This window comes from Canis lupus, chromosome X (genome assembly GCF_048164855.1).
Source record: "Canis lupus baileyi chromosome X, mCanLup2.hap1, whole genome shotgun sequence".
Lineage (NCBI taxonomy): Eukaryota > Metazoa > Chordata > Mammalia > Carnivora > Canidae > Canis > Canis lupus.
The window spans coordinates 97,533,679-97,550,038 of NC_132876.1; the positions used below are offsets into that span (position 1 = coordinate 97,533,679).

General features: G+C 34.5%; 1 protein-coding gene and 1 long non-coding RNA gene across 15 annotated transcripts in view; one reads left to right on the forward strand and one right to left on the reverse strand.

The window, feature by feature from the left end:
* The window catches only part of DMD (dystrophin), a 2,167,959-nt gene that overhangs the window by 926,963 nt on the left and 1,224,636 nt on the right, over nt 1-16,360 (forward strand). For all 14 annotated transcript variants that reach the window (XM_072818058.1, XM_072818060.1, XM_072818056.1 and 11 more), the window contains 4 exons: nt 1,653-1,763; nt 2,153-2,326; nt 5,530-5,685; nt 11,323-11,493. In XM_072818058.1, the coding sequence (XP_072674159.1) occupies nt 1,653-1,763; nt 2,153-2,326; nt 5,530-5,685; nt 11,323-11,493 (612 nt within the window). The remainder of the gene's footprint in view (nt 1-1,652; nt 1,764-2,152; nt 2,327-5,529; nt 5,686-11,322; nt 11,494-16,360) is intronic.
* LOC140628665 (uncharacterized) lies at nt 8,713-11,882 on the reverse strand. The gene is made up of 2 exons (XR_012026680.1): nt 11,752-11,882; nt 8,713-8,831 (listed from the first exon to the last, which is right to left on the reverse strand). It is a non-coding gene; the product is annotated as an uncharacterized lncRNA (long non-coding RNA).

Genomic DNA, 16,360 nt, shown 5'->3' on the forward strand with positions numbered 1-16,360 from the left:
ATTGTTATGATCATACCCCCCCACCCCCCCACAAAGCTTCTGCTACTGCCAGGAATGCCTACTAATTATTCAGAGTTCCGTTTAACATCACCTCTTTTATGACATCTGTTAACTTCCTTGTTATGTATTTCTCTATCCTGCACTCTATCCATTAATTTTGTAGGTACTTTAGTGTTTATAACTTTATGAATAATGTTATTATGCACGTACATGGATCCCTAACCCTCAAACTATGGTTTCTGGAGAATAGCATATACCACTTTTTCTTATATAAGGGAGTAATTCAATCAATGAAGATATATATATGTGTGTATATATATATATATATATATATATACACACACACACACATATATACACACACATACATATATATATACTAAAAATAAAAATAGTATGTATTTGCATTAGTCTTTGCTCTTAATTATTTTTTGCCAGAATTATAATTGCTTAAGTAATTTATCGTTAGTCTTTATAATTGTAAGGGCCAGTATGTTAAAGAATAATATGAAGGCATATCTCTACATTTATAACCTTGTATACTAAGTAACTCCTTCACCATTTGACCCATTTTCTTAGGATAATTCACACTACTCATTGCAGGGTTGTAGTTCTCTGTGGTAACTACTGCTAATCAAACAGATGTTATTTTCTAGTAATATGTACTGGAATTGACTTTAGTTGGTATAAATTAGGTTATACTAAAATTCATTATATAAATTGTTTTGCATGGAAATTTTATGGGCACTCTGGTCTAGGTTAATCAGTTTCTTTCCTAACTTAGTTGTGATAATCTGAGAGCAACCAAAATTTAAATTAGAATAAATTGACACCTTGCTGATTTTTCCTGGATCTGGAAGAATGGAAGAAAGAAATACATGAATTTATTCTTTTGTTCTCTGCACACTACATGGTTTAACCAACTCCTGAAGCAGGCTCAGAAGTGTACAAGTCAAATAGAGACATACTTTTGAATAGAACTCCATCAAAAATGTCTCCTCAGTATAGAAAATACAGGAATTTTTCTATTTATTTAAATTTCAAAAATCAGTCTCTTTAAGAAGCTCTTAAGTACCTAACATACAAAAAACCAAGGTCAATTAAAAGATTTAACTTCATTTTTGTAAATCCATAATTACCCTGAAATTTAACTGAAATATAGTACAGAATGACTGAGTAAAGATCACTATTAATGAATATTGTCCATATGCAACTTTCTCATATCTTATCCTTGTTACAATTAGCTATGAGATAGGTAGATAGATAGATAGATATACAGACAGATAGATACCTTGTTACCTTGTTTTTGGTCAGATTTGAGTGTAAATTCAAAGATATGGGAGTATCTGTCTTTCATATTAGATATAAACTGGTATTTCCTTCTGAAAATATCTGAAATACCTATGCATTATCCCTGACTTGAAAGGATAATTTCTTTTTCATAATAACCCAAATAGGAGAGAAATAAGCCATTTCATTTTTGATAACTTTGGGTAAGTAAAAAAAGAAACCCAAAACTATTGTCATTTTAAAGGAGGCTATATTGTAATAATGCTTTAAGAGAGTTCCTGAATTCCATCTTCTTGGAAAGTGACTTATTCTTTGCAATATCCTGCAGAACATGCTGACTAATAATGCTGTCCTCCCAACAGAAAATCCAATCAGATTTGACAAGTCATGAGATCAGTTTAGAAGAAATGAAGAAACATAACCAGGGAAAGGAGACTGCCCAAAGGGTACTATCCCAAATTGATGTGGCACAGGTACATGTTCTTGCATAAACTAAGGAATTTGTTTTAATTGGGTATTAAAATATAGTTTGTATTAGACAATTTGATTATTAGAAAAATTGGGATCAAGGGCATTATTTAAAAACTACAACATGATACATAAATAATACAGATTTTGGGGGGTTATACATTTTAAGGATAAAATAGGTTAATAAATTACCTTTTATTTAGTATCACATTAAGAACAGCTACCGAATTCTCCCAAATGTATGTATTCTTTGTTCTAGACAAGTAGAAAAAAATTGCTTTCCTTTTTTTTAATCTTTAATATCTTCAGGAATAAAGAAAAATCTATTAACAAATATATGGCTGCTTATTGTTTGTAATGTAAAATTATATGGGTGCTTATATTGTCTTTACAGAAAAAATTGCAGGATGTTTCCATGAAGTTTCGATTATTCCAGAAGCCAGCCAATTTTGAGCAGCGCCTACAAGAAAGTAAAATGATTTTAGATGAAGTGAAGATGCATTTACCTGCGTTGGAAACAAAGAGTGTGGAACAGGAAGTAGTACAGTCACAGTTAAATCATTGTGTGGTATGTATTTCTGGAAGCAAATACACAGCTACTCCTTGACTTTCCTTATTAAAAAGTATGTAGGAAAAAATAAGGAGGTATGTGATTATCCTCCTTTATAATAGAAGATCCTTTTCACATAACTCTAATCATTACACTATGTAATTTTAAGATTAAGAACAAAAGTTAGCACAGTTGTATTGAGAGACAAGGACTTATTGAAATAGTGCCTTTGAATACATCCTCTATATGTGTCTTTTAGAATCTGTAATTCTCTAAGGACAATGAAAAATATAAGAGGGAATCCCTTTATTTAATTTTCATCATACTTTGAATATATATTTTAAATGGAAATTTTAAAAAGCAATATATTGGTCTGGAAACAGCAGTAATAGCAACAGCTACAATAATACACACCATTCCAGAAATGAAAACCAAGTAAGCTAAGTGATCTACACAAGTCACGTCTAATTCTCAAGGTTACAGACTAATTGAGACAATTTAAAGACAAAGCAGGTGGTGAAGGGCAAAAGCAAGATTCCAATCCAGGTGCTCTTTCTCCAAACCCTAGTATCTTTCCATTAGACAACAGTGCTGGATGTACACTGCAATGCCACCAGACCTCAAAGACAGAATAAAAAGGCATGGAAGACTTTTGATTAGCCTGTAACATAAATCTCCAGAAGATTATGGGGTTTTTGAGCTGTATCCTTTGTTGCAATTATTGGAAATTGGCCAAGTCACATGACTCCTCTGATAACATAAGGCTGAGTATTGAGGGCATCTATTAGAGTAATACAGCTATTATTATAACTCTATGTTTACTATGAGCTGAGTAGAAATTCACATAAAACAAAGGCACTGAATGTTATTAAAGGTAAAAAAGGTTATCTAGTTAGTACTTTGTGTTTTAAGTATTGCTTATGCATTTAATCCATAACATAAATTTAAAAGAAACTCTTTAGATGCATTTCAGTCATATTATTGTGAGTGGGAAAGTAAATTTTTAACAAAAACTTTATAGATACATATATTTCTTCATGAAAAGTTCTGAAATATTTTTATGCAATTACATTTCTTCATAATACAGGCTGCATTTTAGTGGTATCATTATATAAAAATTCCCACCTTGAAAAAGAAAATTTGAATATAATAATGTCTGATTATTGGCTGATATTAGATGAGCAACATTAGGGATTTGTAGGAAGATATCTCCTCTTAAATTTTGCTAAAAGAATCGAAAGCAAATGACTCAAGTATACTATCATCATGATTAAACATATTACCAAAGGGAGAGCTGTTCCCTTCCATGATCAAGTCTCTAATGGTACATGAGAAAACTTGTCCATTAGTAGGTATGAGGTGAAAACCACCCTTCCTTAACCAACTGCGACTGTGCCCTGACTCGTCACAGGAAAACATTTTCCAAATACTTTCCCAGTTTGTTTCTGGTTCTGGTTTAAATGTCAAGAGTAATTCAATAGTCTTTCCATAAGGATATCTTTTCAACTTTTATATTTTTTCAATTACTTAAGATGCCCTATTGCATGCACTGTAGTCATTGCCTTTGCCTTCAAGAAATTTTTGTTTACTTAAAAAAAAAGTTTTCTCAACATGAATGCAAATAAATACAAAGGATATTTCCCTCCCTCAGTGATGAGCATTTTCTCTACATACTGAATGATATGGTATTAATGGCTAACTGTATTATGCACTTTCGACATAAGAGTAAATCTCTGACTTTTTTTTAATGTTTAAAGAGTATATCATTTGGAAATACCTCTGATTCCAAAATTCACAGAGTTGATTCCCTCTGTACAGTTACTGATTTAGTATTTCTACATACTGATTTATATAATTTCTAAGTAGTAAAATGAAGTAAAAAAAATCATCTGGAAAGCTAAGACAGGAACCCAAAATTATTAGTAAAGGAAGATTAACACAAAACAACCACCAAAGAAGGGATTAAGATGGAAATAGATTATGTATGCAGCTTTAACAAGTAGGATATTTGGTAAGCCTTTACAAAAAATGTGTTGTTTTAGGAATAGATTTTACTTATTTATTTTTAAAGATTTTATTTATTTATTCATGAGAGACACACAGAGAGGCAGGGACACAGGCAGAGAGAGAAGCAGGCTCCATGCAGGGAGCCTGACGTGGGACCCGACTCTGGGTCCCCAGGATCATGGCCAAAGACGGCGCTAAACTGCTACCCGGGGTGCCTATAGGCATAGATTTTAAACTGAAAAGAGAAAATAAACCCAAATTTTGTCCTAATTCCAAAGAAAAAGCAATTATCTACTAGTAACTTTATTGTGTAGTACAAGTAAAACATGTAGTTGTTAATGCTTACCACTGAACAGATTAAAGCAACAATGTATAGTGTAAACTATTATATATGCCTGTATACATATATACACATAAGCACATGTGTGTGCATGCATGCATTTATACATACACATATCTTTCCAGAAAAGTCCTTTGTGTGATGACACATTTCATTAGGCTTTGTTAAAGCAGTGTACTTTTGTGAAATAATGTATGTGTTCTTTAGGGTTGAGGTAGACATGAGTTTTTAAATAATATTTGTGTGTCTACTATATCTAATTGATCAACCCCATTAAGAAAACACATTTATATAATGCAATTAACATATTTAAAATTACCTTCCTTCCTTCTATATGATTTAATTAATATATGTTGAATTTATGATCTGGAAATTTAGATGTTTTATGCCCACAAAAATGTGTGAGAACAGCAGTGAATGTGTCTGTCTTGGCCACCACTGATTCTCTAGTGAATCCAATACTATCTGCTGTACTAGACTCTCAATACCTGATGAAAAAGTCAATGAATTTTTCCAAATTCACAGCTAGTATTATATAACATTTAAAACAGGAATGCTATAACTTTTAGGAATAATCTTTATCAACTTGAATTGTAAAACTAAATATACTCATGATGTATATACTTACTTACTTTGGTGAGAATAATTACCAACTCTGAATGTCTATATCTGTGTATGTAATCACATATAAAAACATTACATCAATAGAAAGTGCAAAAGCTAGATATTGGTTATAGCCGCAAAATGCTACTATATTAAAACTGTAAACATAGAATGGCAGTTAAGGTAATCTCTACCTCTGTTTCTTTTTATTAATTATTATAGTGTAAATTGGATACTGTTGCTTATTATTATATTTTATGTTTTAACTTAGAACTTGTATAAAAGTCTGAGTGAAGTGAAGTCTGAAGTGGAAATGGTAATAAAAACTGGACGTCAGATTGTACAGAAGAAGCAGACGGAAAACCCGAAAGAGCTTGATGAAAGAGTTACAGCTTTGAAATTGCATTATAATGAGCTGGGAGCAAAGGTGCGTGTGCCCTGGAACCACAGACATGGGCTACTTACCACTTTCCTCTGAAATGGCAAAGCAAGAGGCAGTGATGATGCACAATTAATGTCTTGGAAAGTCTAATCATTTTCTCTCAATACATAGATACGTACATACATTTATGCATAGTCAGAGAGAGAGATGGATTCCCGTGTACGGTTCTTATTTAGAACAACAATTACACAATAAGGATCTTATTTCCAGCCTACATTAAAAAGTGTGTACAGCTCGGGGAGATTTTTATTGGCACACTGGATAGTTCTAAAAGGGTTTCTTTGTTCTAAACTTGCCTTCTTTTCATTGTATAAATTTACTGTGATGACTTAAAGGCTGGAGCCTCTTATAAACTAATGCCCTTACTTATATTTAGATACAATGAAGTTGACACTTTCCACATAGACCACATTAGGTGTAATAGAGTTGTCACATTCCATAGAAGTTATTTCCCTGTGTGGTAAGTCTTGCATAATCCACCACATTTGGCTAATGAGGTAGAATGGATTGCCGGTTAAGTCCTATTGGTCTATGATTTTTTTTTTTATTTTTGTCCTGATAGAGTCCAATGATTAATTCCATGTCACTGTTTGTTTTTTTTTTAGGTTTTTATTTATTGAGAGAGAGAGAGCAAGAACAGAGGGAAAGGGAGAAACAGATACCTGCTGAGCAGAGAGCCCCATGCAGGGCTGGATCTCAGAACCCTGGAATCTTGACCTGAGCCAAAGGCAGATGCTTAACCAACTGAGGCGCCCCCCACCCTTTCACTGTTAATTAAAGATGTTTACATCTCTCCCCTTTCCCAAACTGTGGATTAACTAGGATAGTTATCTCACTTCCCTTAAATCAAATATTCTCTGTATATTTTCTATAGATTTAGAACTTTGATGGTTCAAAATAATGATAGTAATTCTAAAAAGTAGTCATAAAGGCATGAATTGTCAGGATGCCTGGGTGGCTCAGTGGTTGTGTGTCTGCCTTTGGCTCAGGGTGTGATCCCAGGTCTGGAATCGAGTCCCACATTGGGCTCCCTGTTAGGAGCCTGCTTCTCCCTCTGTCTATGTCTCTGCCTCTCTCTCTGTGTCTCTCATGAATAAATAAATAAAATCCTAAAAAAAAAAAAAAAAGGCACGAGTTGTTAACGTCGAGGGCTGACCTGGCCTTTTCTATGCTATTTTTTTATATTACTCTGAACCCTAAAATATTTTTGGTGCTCAGCTAAAGTTTAAAGTATTAACATAGTAATAAAATACTAATTTATGTCTTTAAAAATGGTGATAGCTTAAAATATTATCTGATATTTGAGGGAATAAATGTATTTTATTAATAAATTTCATGCTTATTTCCTTAAACTTATGCAAATAAGTTATCTATTATTGGCATTTATGGCCATATATGAATAAATAAGAGTTTAAGTACTTTAAGCAAGTACCTTTAAGTGAGGGGTTCTTTAACTTTCCTAGTGCTTAGTGGGGAAAGACAAAATAAAGGCCAAAGCAGAAAAAAATAAAAATTTGTACATTTTAATTTCATTCTGACTGAAAGAGCTTTAGTGGGATCAGTGAGGAGAACAGAGTATATTTTAATGGCTCAGGTTCTCAACTTCATTAAACATAACAACATCAGTGAGAAAATTGTCACTTTACCACAGACACAAATATAAATTTGTGCCCTTATTTGTGAAGTAGCCATGCAGAAACAATTTTTAACATTTCACCCTGGAAGTAGATGGAGGGTTGTGTCTTAAAGCTACTAATTGCAACTTACACTTCACTGAGAGAAAGTGAATTTTAGATTAAAATGGAAATCTGGAAATAACTATTCATATTAGCTGATAGTCTTTAATTTTAAAAACCTTCTCATTTATATTTCATATGTTTTGAATGACAGCTTACTGTCCTGTTATGGCAAAATATTTTCCTTCTTATTTGATTAAAAAGTAGGGAACACTGATACACAGTAAATAGTAAAACATGAGGATACTCTTGAAATAAAATACATTTCACCTGCTTGTATAGCCCATCAAGTTACCTCTGGAATAAAATACCCTTAAATCCTTCTGGAGAAGTTTATCACTATGTTAAAGATAACCACAGAGGGGAAAGTTGAATCTGCATTTGGTATCTCGTCTAGTATTTATAGACTTTGACAGGTGCCATTTATTCTATATTTAACATCAATTGAATAATCTCTAATATTACTCCTAATGCTATAGTTTGTTAATTTTTAGAAAGCTATTCTCTGTACTCAAAAATTTATGATTTGATCTCTGTGACTTTAAAGTATTGATAGATAGTTTTTTATTAATAAAAAGTGTATTTGGGGAAAAGGTGGTTTCTTTGTTATTTCAAGTATAAAATGTTGTCTGGGCCTTTTTATTTTCTTTTGCCTTGAAGAATTTGCACAAAATCTTTGCCTTTGCAAGAGTAGATTTTACATAAAGTAGTCACTGAATTTAAAGCAATAAAAAATGATGTCAAAAGACTACTAGTGCCCCAAATTAACTATTATGCAAAGCCCTATTTAACCCTGAAAATGCATATTTGAAAGTTGATGTTTCCTTAGCCATTTGGCATTTAATAATAACATTAAAGCAAAGTGAAAGATGACTAAGAAATCATACTTAGTTTTAATAGCCTGAGAGAATATAGCATAAATGTAGGGCAAGAATTTATTTTTGAAATAAAGATTTAGAACCATTAGTAATAAAAGGAATATATAAATATCCTCTTATAAAAATGCTGTGAGTCAAATATTCCTTCTCTAAGAAAAAGCTGTATACACTTAAATCTTTGGAGCACCTTGAACAACAGTGGTTCTATTTGACAAAACCAAACAAAACAAAGGCCATCTTAATATATTATTATTTTTTTCTGTAAAAAAAGACAAAAACACTTCTAGTTTAATCATCTTCAGAATTTATATGGTTACACTTGCCTCTCTGTTCAACGTATGTTACTTTTCTCTGAGTCAGCTCAGGCCGCCATAACAAAACACCACAGACTGGGTGGCTTAAACAACACACGTTTATTTCTCACAGTCTGGAGGCTGGAAAGTTTAACATCCAGGTGTCAGCCTAGTGAGGCATCTTTTCCTGGCTTACAGAAGCCACATCTTCTTTGTGATCTTTCCTGGTGGACCGGGAGGGAGAGAGAAGAAGAAGGAGGGAGGAAGTGGGGTGTGAGGTGATAGAGGGAGAGGGAGGGAGATCTTTCTTCCTCTTCTAATAAGGCCACAATCCTGTCAGATTGGGGTCTTACCTTTATGATCCCATTTAACCTTAATTACGTCCTAAAGATCCTATATCCAGGTGCAGTCACATTGATTTTTGGGCTTCAGTGTATTAATTTTGGGGGGGATGTAGTTCAGTCCATAGCACTTTTCTTAAGGACATATTTTTATTTGTTTATTATAATCAACTTAGCTTAATGGTTCAATGAATAAAACTTGAAGCGTTTCTTCTATGGCTTCTTTATGCTTTGATTTTTAGGGAAATATCCATAAATAGCAGTAGTCCTGTCAACCACACATGCATTTACCCATGAACCAGGGACTGCTGAGGCATTGTACTGCAGGTGGCACTCTTTGAAATGTATCCCTTTTCCACACACACACACACACACACACACACACAAGTGTAAAACTCAATTTTCCTTAAGGTGGCAGTGTCTCCTGTTTTATTAAAACCTATTTAGCTGGATATAAACAAAATAGAATAAATAAAAATCAATAATGCATTAGCTCTGGGAAGATAGGATTTCTTTAAAATATTGAATCTGTATTTCTTTTGCTACCAATAGTGCGTAGAAAAAAATAACCATGCATAGAAACACACTGTAAGGTCTATTTTTTTTCTCCCATACACAAATCAAATCCTTGCAGGTGAAAGGGCAGATACTTCTACTTCCCTGAAGGGGCAAATGTGTAAAAAGAAAAAAAATTGAATTTGCAGCTTCAGCAACTAAACATTTTTTAAAAAATATACAGACACCTCTGTTAAAGAAACTAATACATTTTGTGGAGTACTTTGAATTTGTGTCAAAGTTCCAGTATGTTTATTTTGATTGTAGCATTTTAAATTTTTTGGAGACATGCTTGCTTTGGCATTTTTCATTCTTATGGCTGGATTCTTATACATTCATATATATTCATCTGTGTGTGTATGTGTGATTGTGTGTGTATAGACAGATCGATCAGAAGAGTTTCTGGGCTTTTTATTAAACCAACCAGCCTAGACCCTAAACACAATGTTTGTGGAGAAGTATAAGTTTGTTAATTCTCCCTGTGAGAATGTGTAAGAATTTAATTTTGAGGGTTTTAGTTCTAAACACTGAGAGCTGGAATACAAAATCAGGTCATGATTTTCTCTATTAATAAGGGTGAAACTTGTATTTTGGAGTTTGTTTTTTTTTTCCCTCATTGGATGGCAAAATATGTTTAAAGGGGAAGTGACTTACTATTTTTGTTGTTTTTCTGCAGAAGTAAGACACTTTACAGATGCAATGACAGTAAAATTGACTATTTTAAGTATTACCGAAATAATTTTGCCACTTGAGAGAAACTATATTCTTTCTGCATTTTGATTCCTTACAAGCAAGAGCAATCCTCATTTGTCTATGGAGGATTATAAACTTTGTCCATCCATGTGACAAATGACTGAAGCTTTTCTAAAAGAAACGTGTTATAATGGGATGCCTGGTGGCTCAGTAGTTGAGAGTCTGCCTTTGGCTCAGGGCGTGATCCAGGGTCCTCTGATCCAGTCCCACATTGGGCTCCCAGCGGGGAACTGGCTTCTCCCTCTGCCTATGTCTCTGTGTCTCTTATGAATAAATAAATAAAATCTAAAATAAAAAGAGAAATGTGTAATTTATTTGGTTTGACTTACATCAATCAATATATTTTAAAATTTTGAACATAGGGGCACCTGGATGGCTCAGTGGTTGAGCATCTGCCTTTGGCTTAGGTGTTGATCTTGGGGTCCTGGGATCGAGTTCCGCATCAGGCTCCCTATAGGGAGCCTGCTTATCCCTCTACCTATATCTCTGCCTCTCCCTCTCTGTCTTTCATGAATAAATAAATAAAATCTTAAAAAAATGAAAATAAATAAAATTTTGACCATTAATTATTTTTATTTGTATTGAAGAAAATAATTACAGTTGGTTTTTTTTTCCTACTTGACATAACATAGTCTTTTGGAGAAAGGATCTCATCTTCCCTAGACTGTTTATTCACCAATAATAGACTATATGGTTTTTCTAAAATACTATTTTTAAAAAAATAAGAACAAAGTTGTTTTAAAGATTTTTTTTAAATTTGTTTGTGAGAGAGAGCAAGCATGAGAGAAAGAGAACATGAGCAGAATGAAGAGGTAGAGGGGGAAACAGACTCCCTGATGAGCAGGGAGCCAGATGCTGGGCTCAATCCCACGTCCCTCAATCTGAGGAACCTGGCCTGGGCTCATGACCTGAGTCAAAAGCAGACACTTAACTGACTGAGCCACCCAAGTGCCCAGAAAAAGGTTGTTGTGAAATGACAGAAATATTAAAGTTCCTATTAAGTGGCTGTAACTAAACCTGAATTGAAAGAGTAAACTAAATTGCATTTTATCATCATTCTTTTCAGGTGACAGAAAGAAAGCAACAGTTGGAAAAATGCTTGAAATTGTCCCGTAAGATGCGAAAGGAAATGAATGCCCTGACAGAATGGCTGGCAGCGACAGATATGGAACTGACGAAGAGATCGGCAGTTGAAGGAATGCCTAGTAATTTGGATTCTGAAGTTGCCTGGGGAAAGGTAAAACCTTTATCACTGAAGGTTATTTTTAACACACAAAGAAACACACAGTTATGTGAAGTATAAGGACCTCTTAATGTGCAACAGTGGTAGAAATATAAGTATTATCTTGCTTTACATTCTCTTTCCTCAAAAATTCATCAGGAGTTTAACTCTGTGTATTTCTGAATCATGGTAAAGCTGGTGGACAGCTTTAACAAGAATCTCCCCAAAGCTTGTTTAGAATTAGGTAGGTTATGAGTAAGTCCTTAAAAGTACCTTCATCATTAGTCAGAAAGTGAATTCCAAAGATGAGATTCAGCATTCCCTAAATTGCCTCAGACAGACTGCTTAGAAGGACCCCACCACCATGACCAGAGCAGGGATGTAGAGACTGCAGACAGTTGGGCTGGAGAGGACTCGCAAGATCAACAGATTACTGATGTCACAATTGAAAAAAAAAAATCTCAAGGGGTCTATGTGGCTGCTATCATTTCCACCACCAAAGGGCACAGGGGGGATCCCTGGGTGGCGCAGCGGTTTAGCGCCTGCCTTTGGCCCAGGGCGTGATCCTGGAGACCCGGGATCGAATCCCACGTCAGGCTCCCGGTGCATGGAGCCTGCTTCTCCCTCTGCCTGTGTCTCTGCCTCTCTCTCTCTCTCTCTCTCTCACTGTGTGCCTATCATAAAAAAAAAGGGGGGGCACAGGGTTTCCTTTAATCCTAGCTGGTAAATTCTTACTCTATCTCTTGACAGCCAGTCAGATATTATTGCTCCCCTAAAAATGTAAGGTCAGGGTACTCATAACTTATTTTTTTTCAGTTGATTCATTACTAGACTACTTGAAAGTCTGTTGATATAAAGGGAACTGCCAATATTAATACTGTGTTTTCACCTAAAACTTTGCCTGAACCATTAGGCATTTTTAAAAAATATCATAGCCATACTCTATCTCCTTGTTTTTTTTTTTTAATTAGCTAACACTTGCCTGTATCAGTGAGATGTTAAAGGGATCTGTGTTTTACTTTTAATTCAACAAGGCTATTTAGATTATCGAAAGGTGGGAAATTTTAATTGCATTATGTAAAAACTTATAATCATACAATTCCACCAAAACTGAAAACTGATTTCCTCTATATAAATTCAGGGGACAGGTAGATGTAAAATGTTGTTACATAAGTATTTTTCAAGTAAGTAGTAGTGAATGATTTCTTCCTCTTCCCACCCAGAATAGATCAGTGGTAGAGATAAGATATTGAATTGCATTTATTAGCTCAGAATTATACATATTGTGACATTATAGTAGCAAATACAGAGGGTACAGGCTAAAAATTACAATGGCCTTTTTTTCATTATTACCCAAACAATTATTTTATTTTTTGTGTGTGATAATTTAGTTTGAACCAGCGGAAATCATATACTTAGATGCGGGGTAGGCTACTGTAAGAAATAAGCAAAAAAATACCATGGCTCCAAGAAGTTAGAGGTTTATTTCTATCTCATGTAAGGCAGATGGTTTTGGATAGGGGAAGGTGTTTTGCTCCATGAAATTCTCACAAGAGGGAGGTCCTTTTCATTTCACTGCTCTGCAGTCCTCGGGGTATTTGTATTTATGCATAGAGTAAAACTTGCTCACTGCCATACCTCCCTCCCAGCCCACAACAGGAAGGGAAAACCGGAAGTGGAGGGAGGACACCAGCGGTCTCTTAAAGATGTGTTTGTTATAAAAGCTCCATGCATTATTTTGCTCATCTTTCACTTTCTAGAAGTTAGTCACATGATCATATTTAGTTTCCAGAGAAGATGGTGAAAGATGGGTCCTAACTGACTGGACGGTGTGTCCTGCTAAAATGATGAGTAGATTTTGTTTGAGAAAGAGGGGATGTATTCTGGGGGACACATAGCAGCTTTGGCTACATCAGTATCACCCCTATATTTTACATCATAAGATAAAGGTGGAAAATACTGGGGCACCTGGGTAGCTCTCTCAGTTGAGCCTCCAACTTTTGATTTTGGCTCAAATCATCATCTCAGGGTGCTGGGATAGAGCCCCATGTGGTGCTCCACTCTGGGGGTGGAGCCTGCTTAAGATTCTCTCTCCTCCTCTGCCTCTTCTCCTGCTTGTGCTGGCACTTTCTCTCCCTCTCTCTCTCAATCTATCAATCAAATCTTTAAAAAAAATAAAGGTAGACAAAGATCTGCATCATCTGTTTCTCCTTATAAAAACCCGTGTCCTACTGATGGCAATTTCTACCATTAACTACTCTAAAACAAACAAAAAGGCCCAGATAAGACTAATGATCTATTAGAGTATGAAATATAGTAAAACATGCAAGGAGTGCATGGAGAAGAGTCATGAAAAGAATCTAGGTTTTATTCTCAGTCGCCCTTCCCTTAAAACACCCTTCCCTTAAAAATATTTTTTATTGTTCATATCCAGTTTAATGGCTATACTAGTTTGCTAGATTGGCTGTAACAAACGTTCACATATGGGTAGCTTAAACAGCAGAAATTTATTTTCCACTGTTTTGGCATCTGTGAGTCTGATGTCAAGGTTTTGGCGGGGTTGGTTTGTTCTGAGAACTCTCTCCTTGGCTTGTAAATAGTGGTCTTCTTGTGTCTTGTATGATTGTCCCTTTGTACTGGCCTGTGTTTAAATTTCTCTTCTTATAAAAAAACCAGCCATATTGGATGAAGACCCACTATAATGACCTTATTTTACTTAATTGTCTCTTAAGTTTCCTTTCTCCAAATTTGGTCACATTCTAAAGTCCTGGGGTTAGGACTTGATCACGTGAATGTTGAAGGGACTCATTTCAGCTCATAGCGATGGGATAGCTTTATAAATATAATTTAGAATGCTACCATAATGGTGCACAAAGGAATAGAGCTGAAAATGAAGGGGATTTTAAAAACTCTACCTATAGATTACAATTGGATGTGGTGAAACTATGAAAGTATGCCACACAAGAACTCTGAATTCCACAGTCCCCATAAGGTCATTGAGTAAGTCACCTAAGGAGATATATTTTGCACTAGCTTCACTATGAAATCATTAAAATATCATACTATCATTTAATTAACTTTTAAACATTTCTAGATTATCCTTATTATATTAGAAGTCTTGAGTGACCTGAAGATGTATCAGCTTCTTAGGTCCATCTGGAAAGTATTTTCCATAAAACCAAGGAGCAATACTAACTTGAGATCCAATAGGAAAAAAGTATGGAAAAGTAGCATTTCTTTTATATATATATAATTTACCATCCCTTCCAGATCTTTTGAACATTAAGCTGCTAATGATATACTCTAGGACCCCTTAGTGGTCAAGTAAAAGTATACACATTTGCATCCAAATTACATACTTTGTTCAAGAAATTCACTTGGAAGGTGCTGAAAGCTTTTTTAAAAATCACAATCATATAATAAAAACATGTGACCTACAGATATAAAGTGGTCACACTTACGATAATTTTTTAAAATGAAAAAAAATTCAAACTCATAAATGAAACCCCATGATTCCTTAGTACTTTCTCATTTCACATGCTTTCTTGGTAGAGGGAGAACTTGACTCCCAACTGTTCAAGTCTTGTCTGCCATTTCAAAGGATAAATGTCAGATTGTTTTTTAAAAATAAATTGAGTATTCATTTAAATGCAATACATTGAATGTATTTGCCTATCATTCCAAATGTTTTTGACTTAGAGAAAATTTGAATATATAGTGCCAATTTATTTTTAAAGGGTTTCATTTATTTCTACTGAATTTCTTTCAGTTCTGTTGATCTAAGAACATTATATTTATTTATACATAAAACATTTGAATGTCTAAATAAAAATATTCTTATACATTACATTTAGTTACTAATGAAGTATTCATTTGATCTTTAGTTTATTCAAACAGAGTATACCTTCAAGTATATTGACTACAATTAAATCTTTTGAGCCTTAATTTTACTCTATTTTAATTATACTTATTTATTATGTATCTAGTTCCAAATATTTATATAGTGGCTTAAAGAGGTGCATATGATTCATCTGATCAAACACAAATAGGGCAGCCCCGGTGGCCCAGCAGTTTAGCGCTGCCTTCGACCCAGGGGGTGTGATCCTGGAGACCCGGGATCAAGTCCCACATTGAGCTTCCTATATGGAGCCTGCTTCTCCCTCTGCCTCTGTCTCTGCATCTCTCTCTCTCTCTGTGTCTGTCATGAATAAATAAATAAAATCTTAAAAAAACACAAATAAATTAGAAAACTAGAGAAAGGGAAAATCATAGTAGGAAACCATGTACAGAAATATGCTCACAATATCCCATGGATAGTAGAATAGGCAGAGGAGAAAAAAAAGCCTTAAAATTTGACACCAAGCTGGAGTTCCTGGGTGGCTCAGTGGGCTAAGCATCTTAAGCATCTGACTCTTGATTTCAGCTCAGGTCATGATCTCAGGGTCATGATCTCAAGGTCCTGAAACCAAGCCCTGTGTTGGACTCCACGCTCAGCACAGTTTGCTTGAGATTCTTTACCCTTCCCTCTCCCTTCTCCTGAGCTCCTCCCCAAATGTGAGCTTTCTCTCCCCCCCCACCTCTCTCTGTCTCTGTCAAGTAAGTGAACAAATAAAATCTTTAAAAAAATTTAGCACCAAGCTTCCTATTGGACAAACTAAAAAGTAGACATACTTTTTTTTTTTTTTACTGTGCTAAAGAATACTTAACATGAGATCTACCCAGTTAACATTTTTAAAGTGTACAATATTGTATTGTTAGGTATAGGCAAAAATTCTACAACAGATCTATAAAGTTTATTTATTCATCTTGTATAACTGAAATGGAAGCAAACATATCAGAGATTCAAAGTGTTAGAACTATTAAAAATTTAATTGAAATAGTT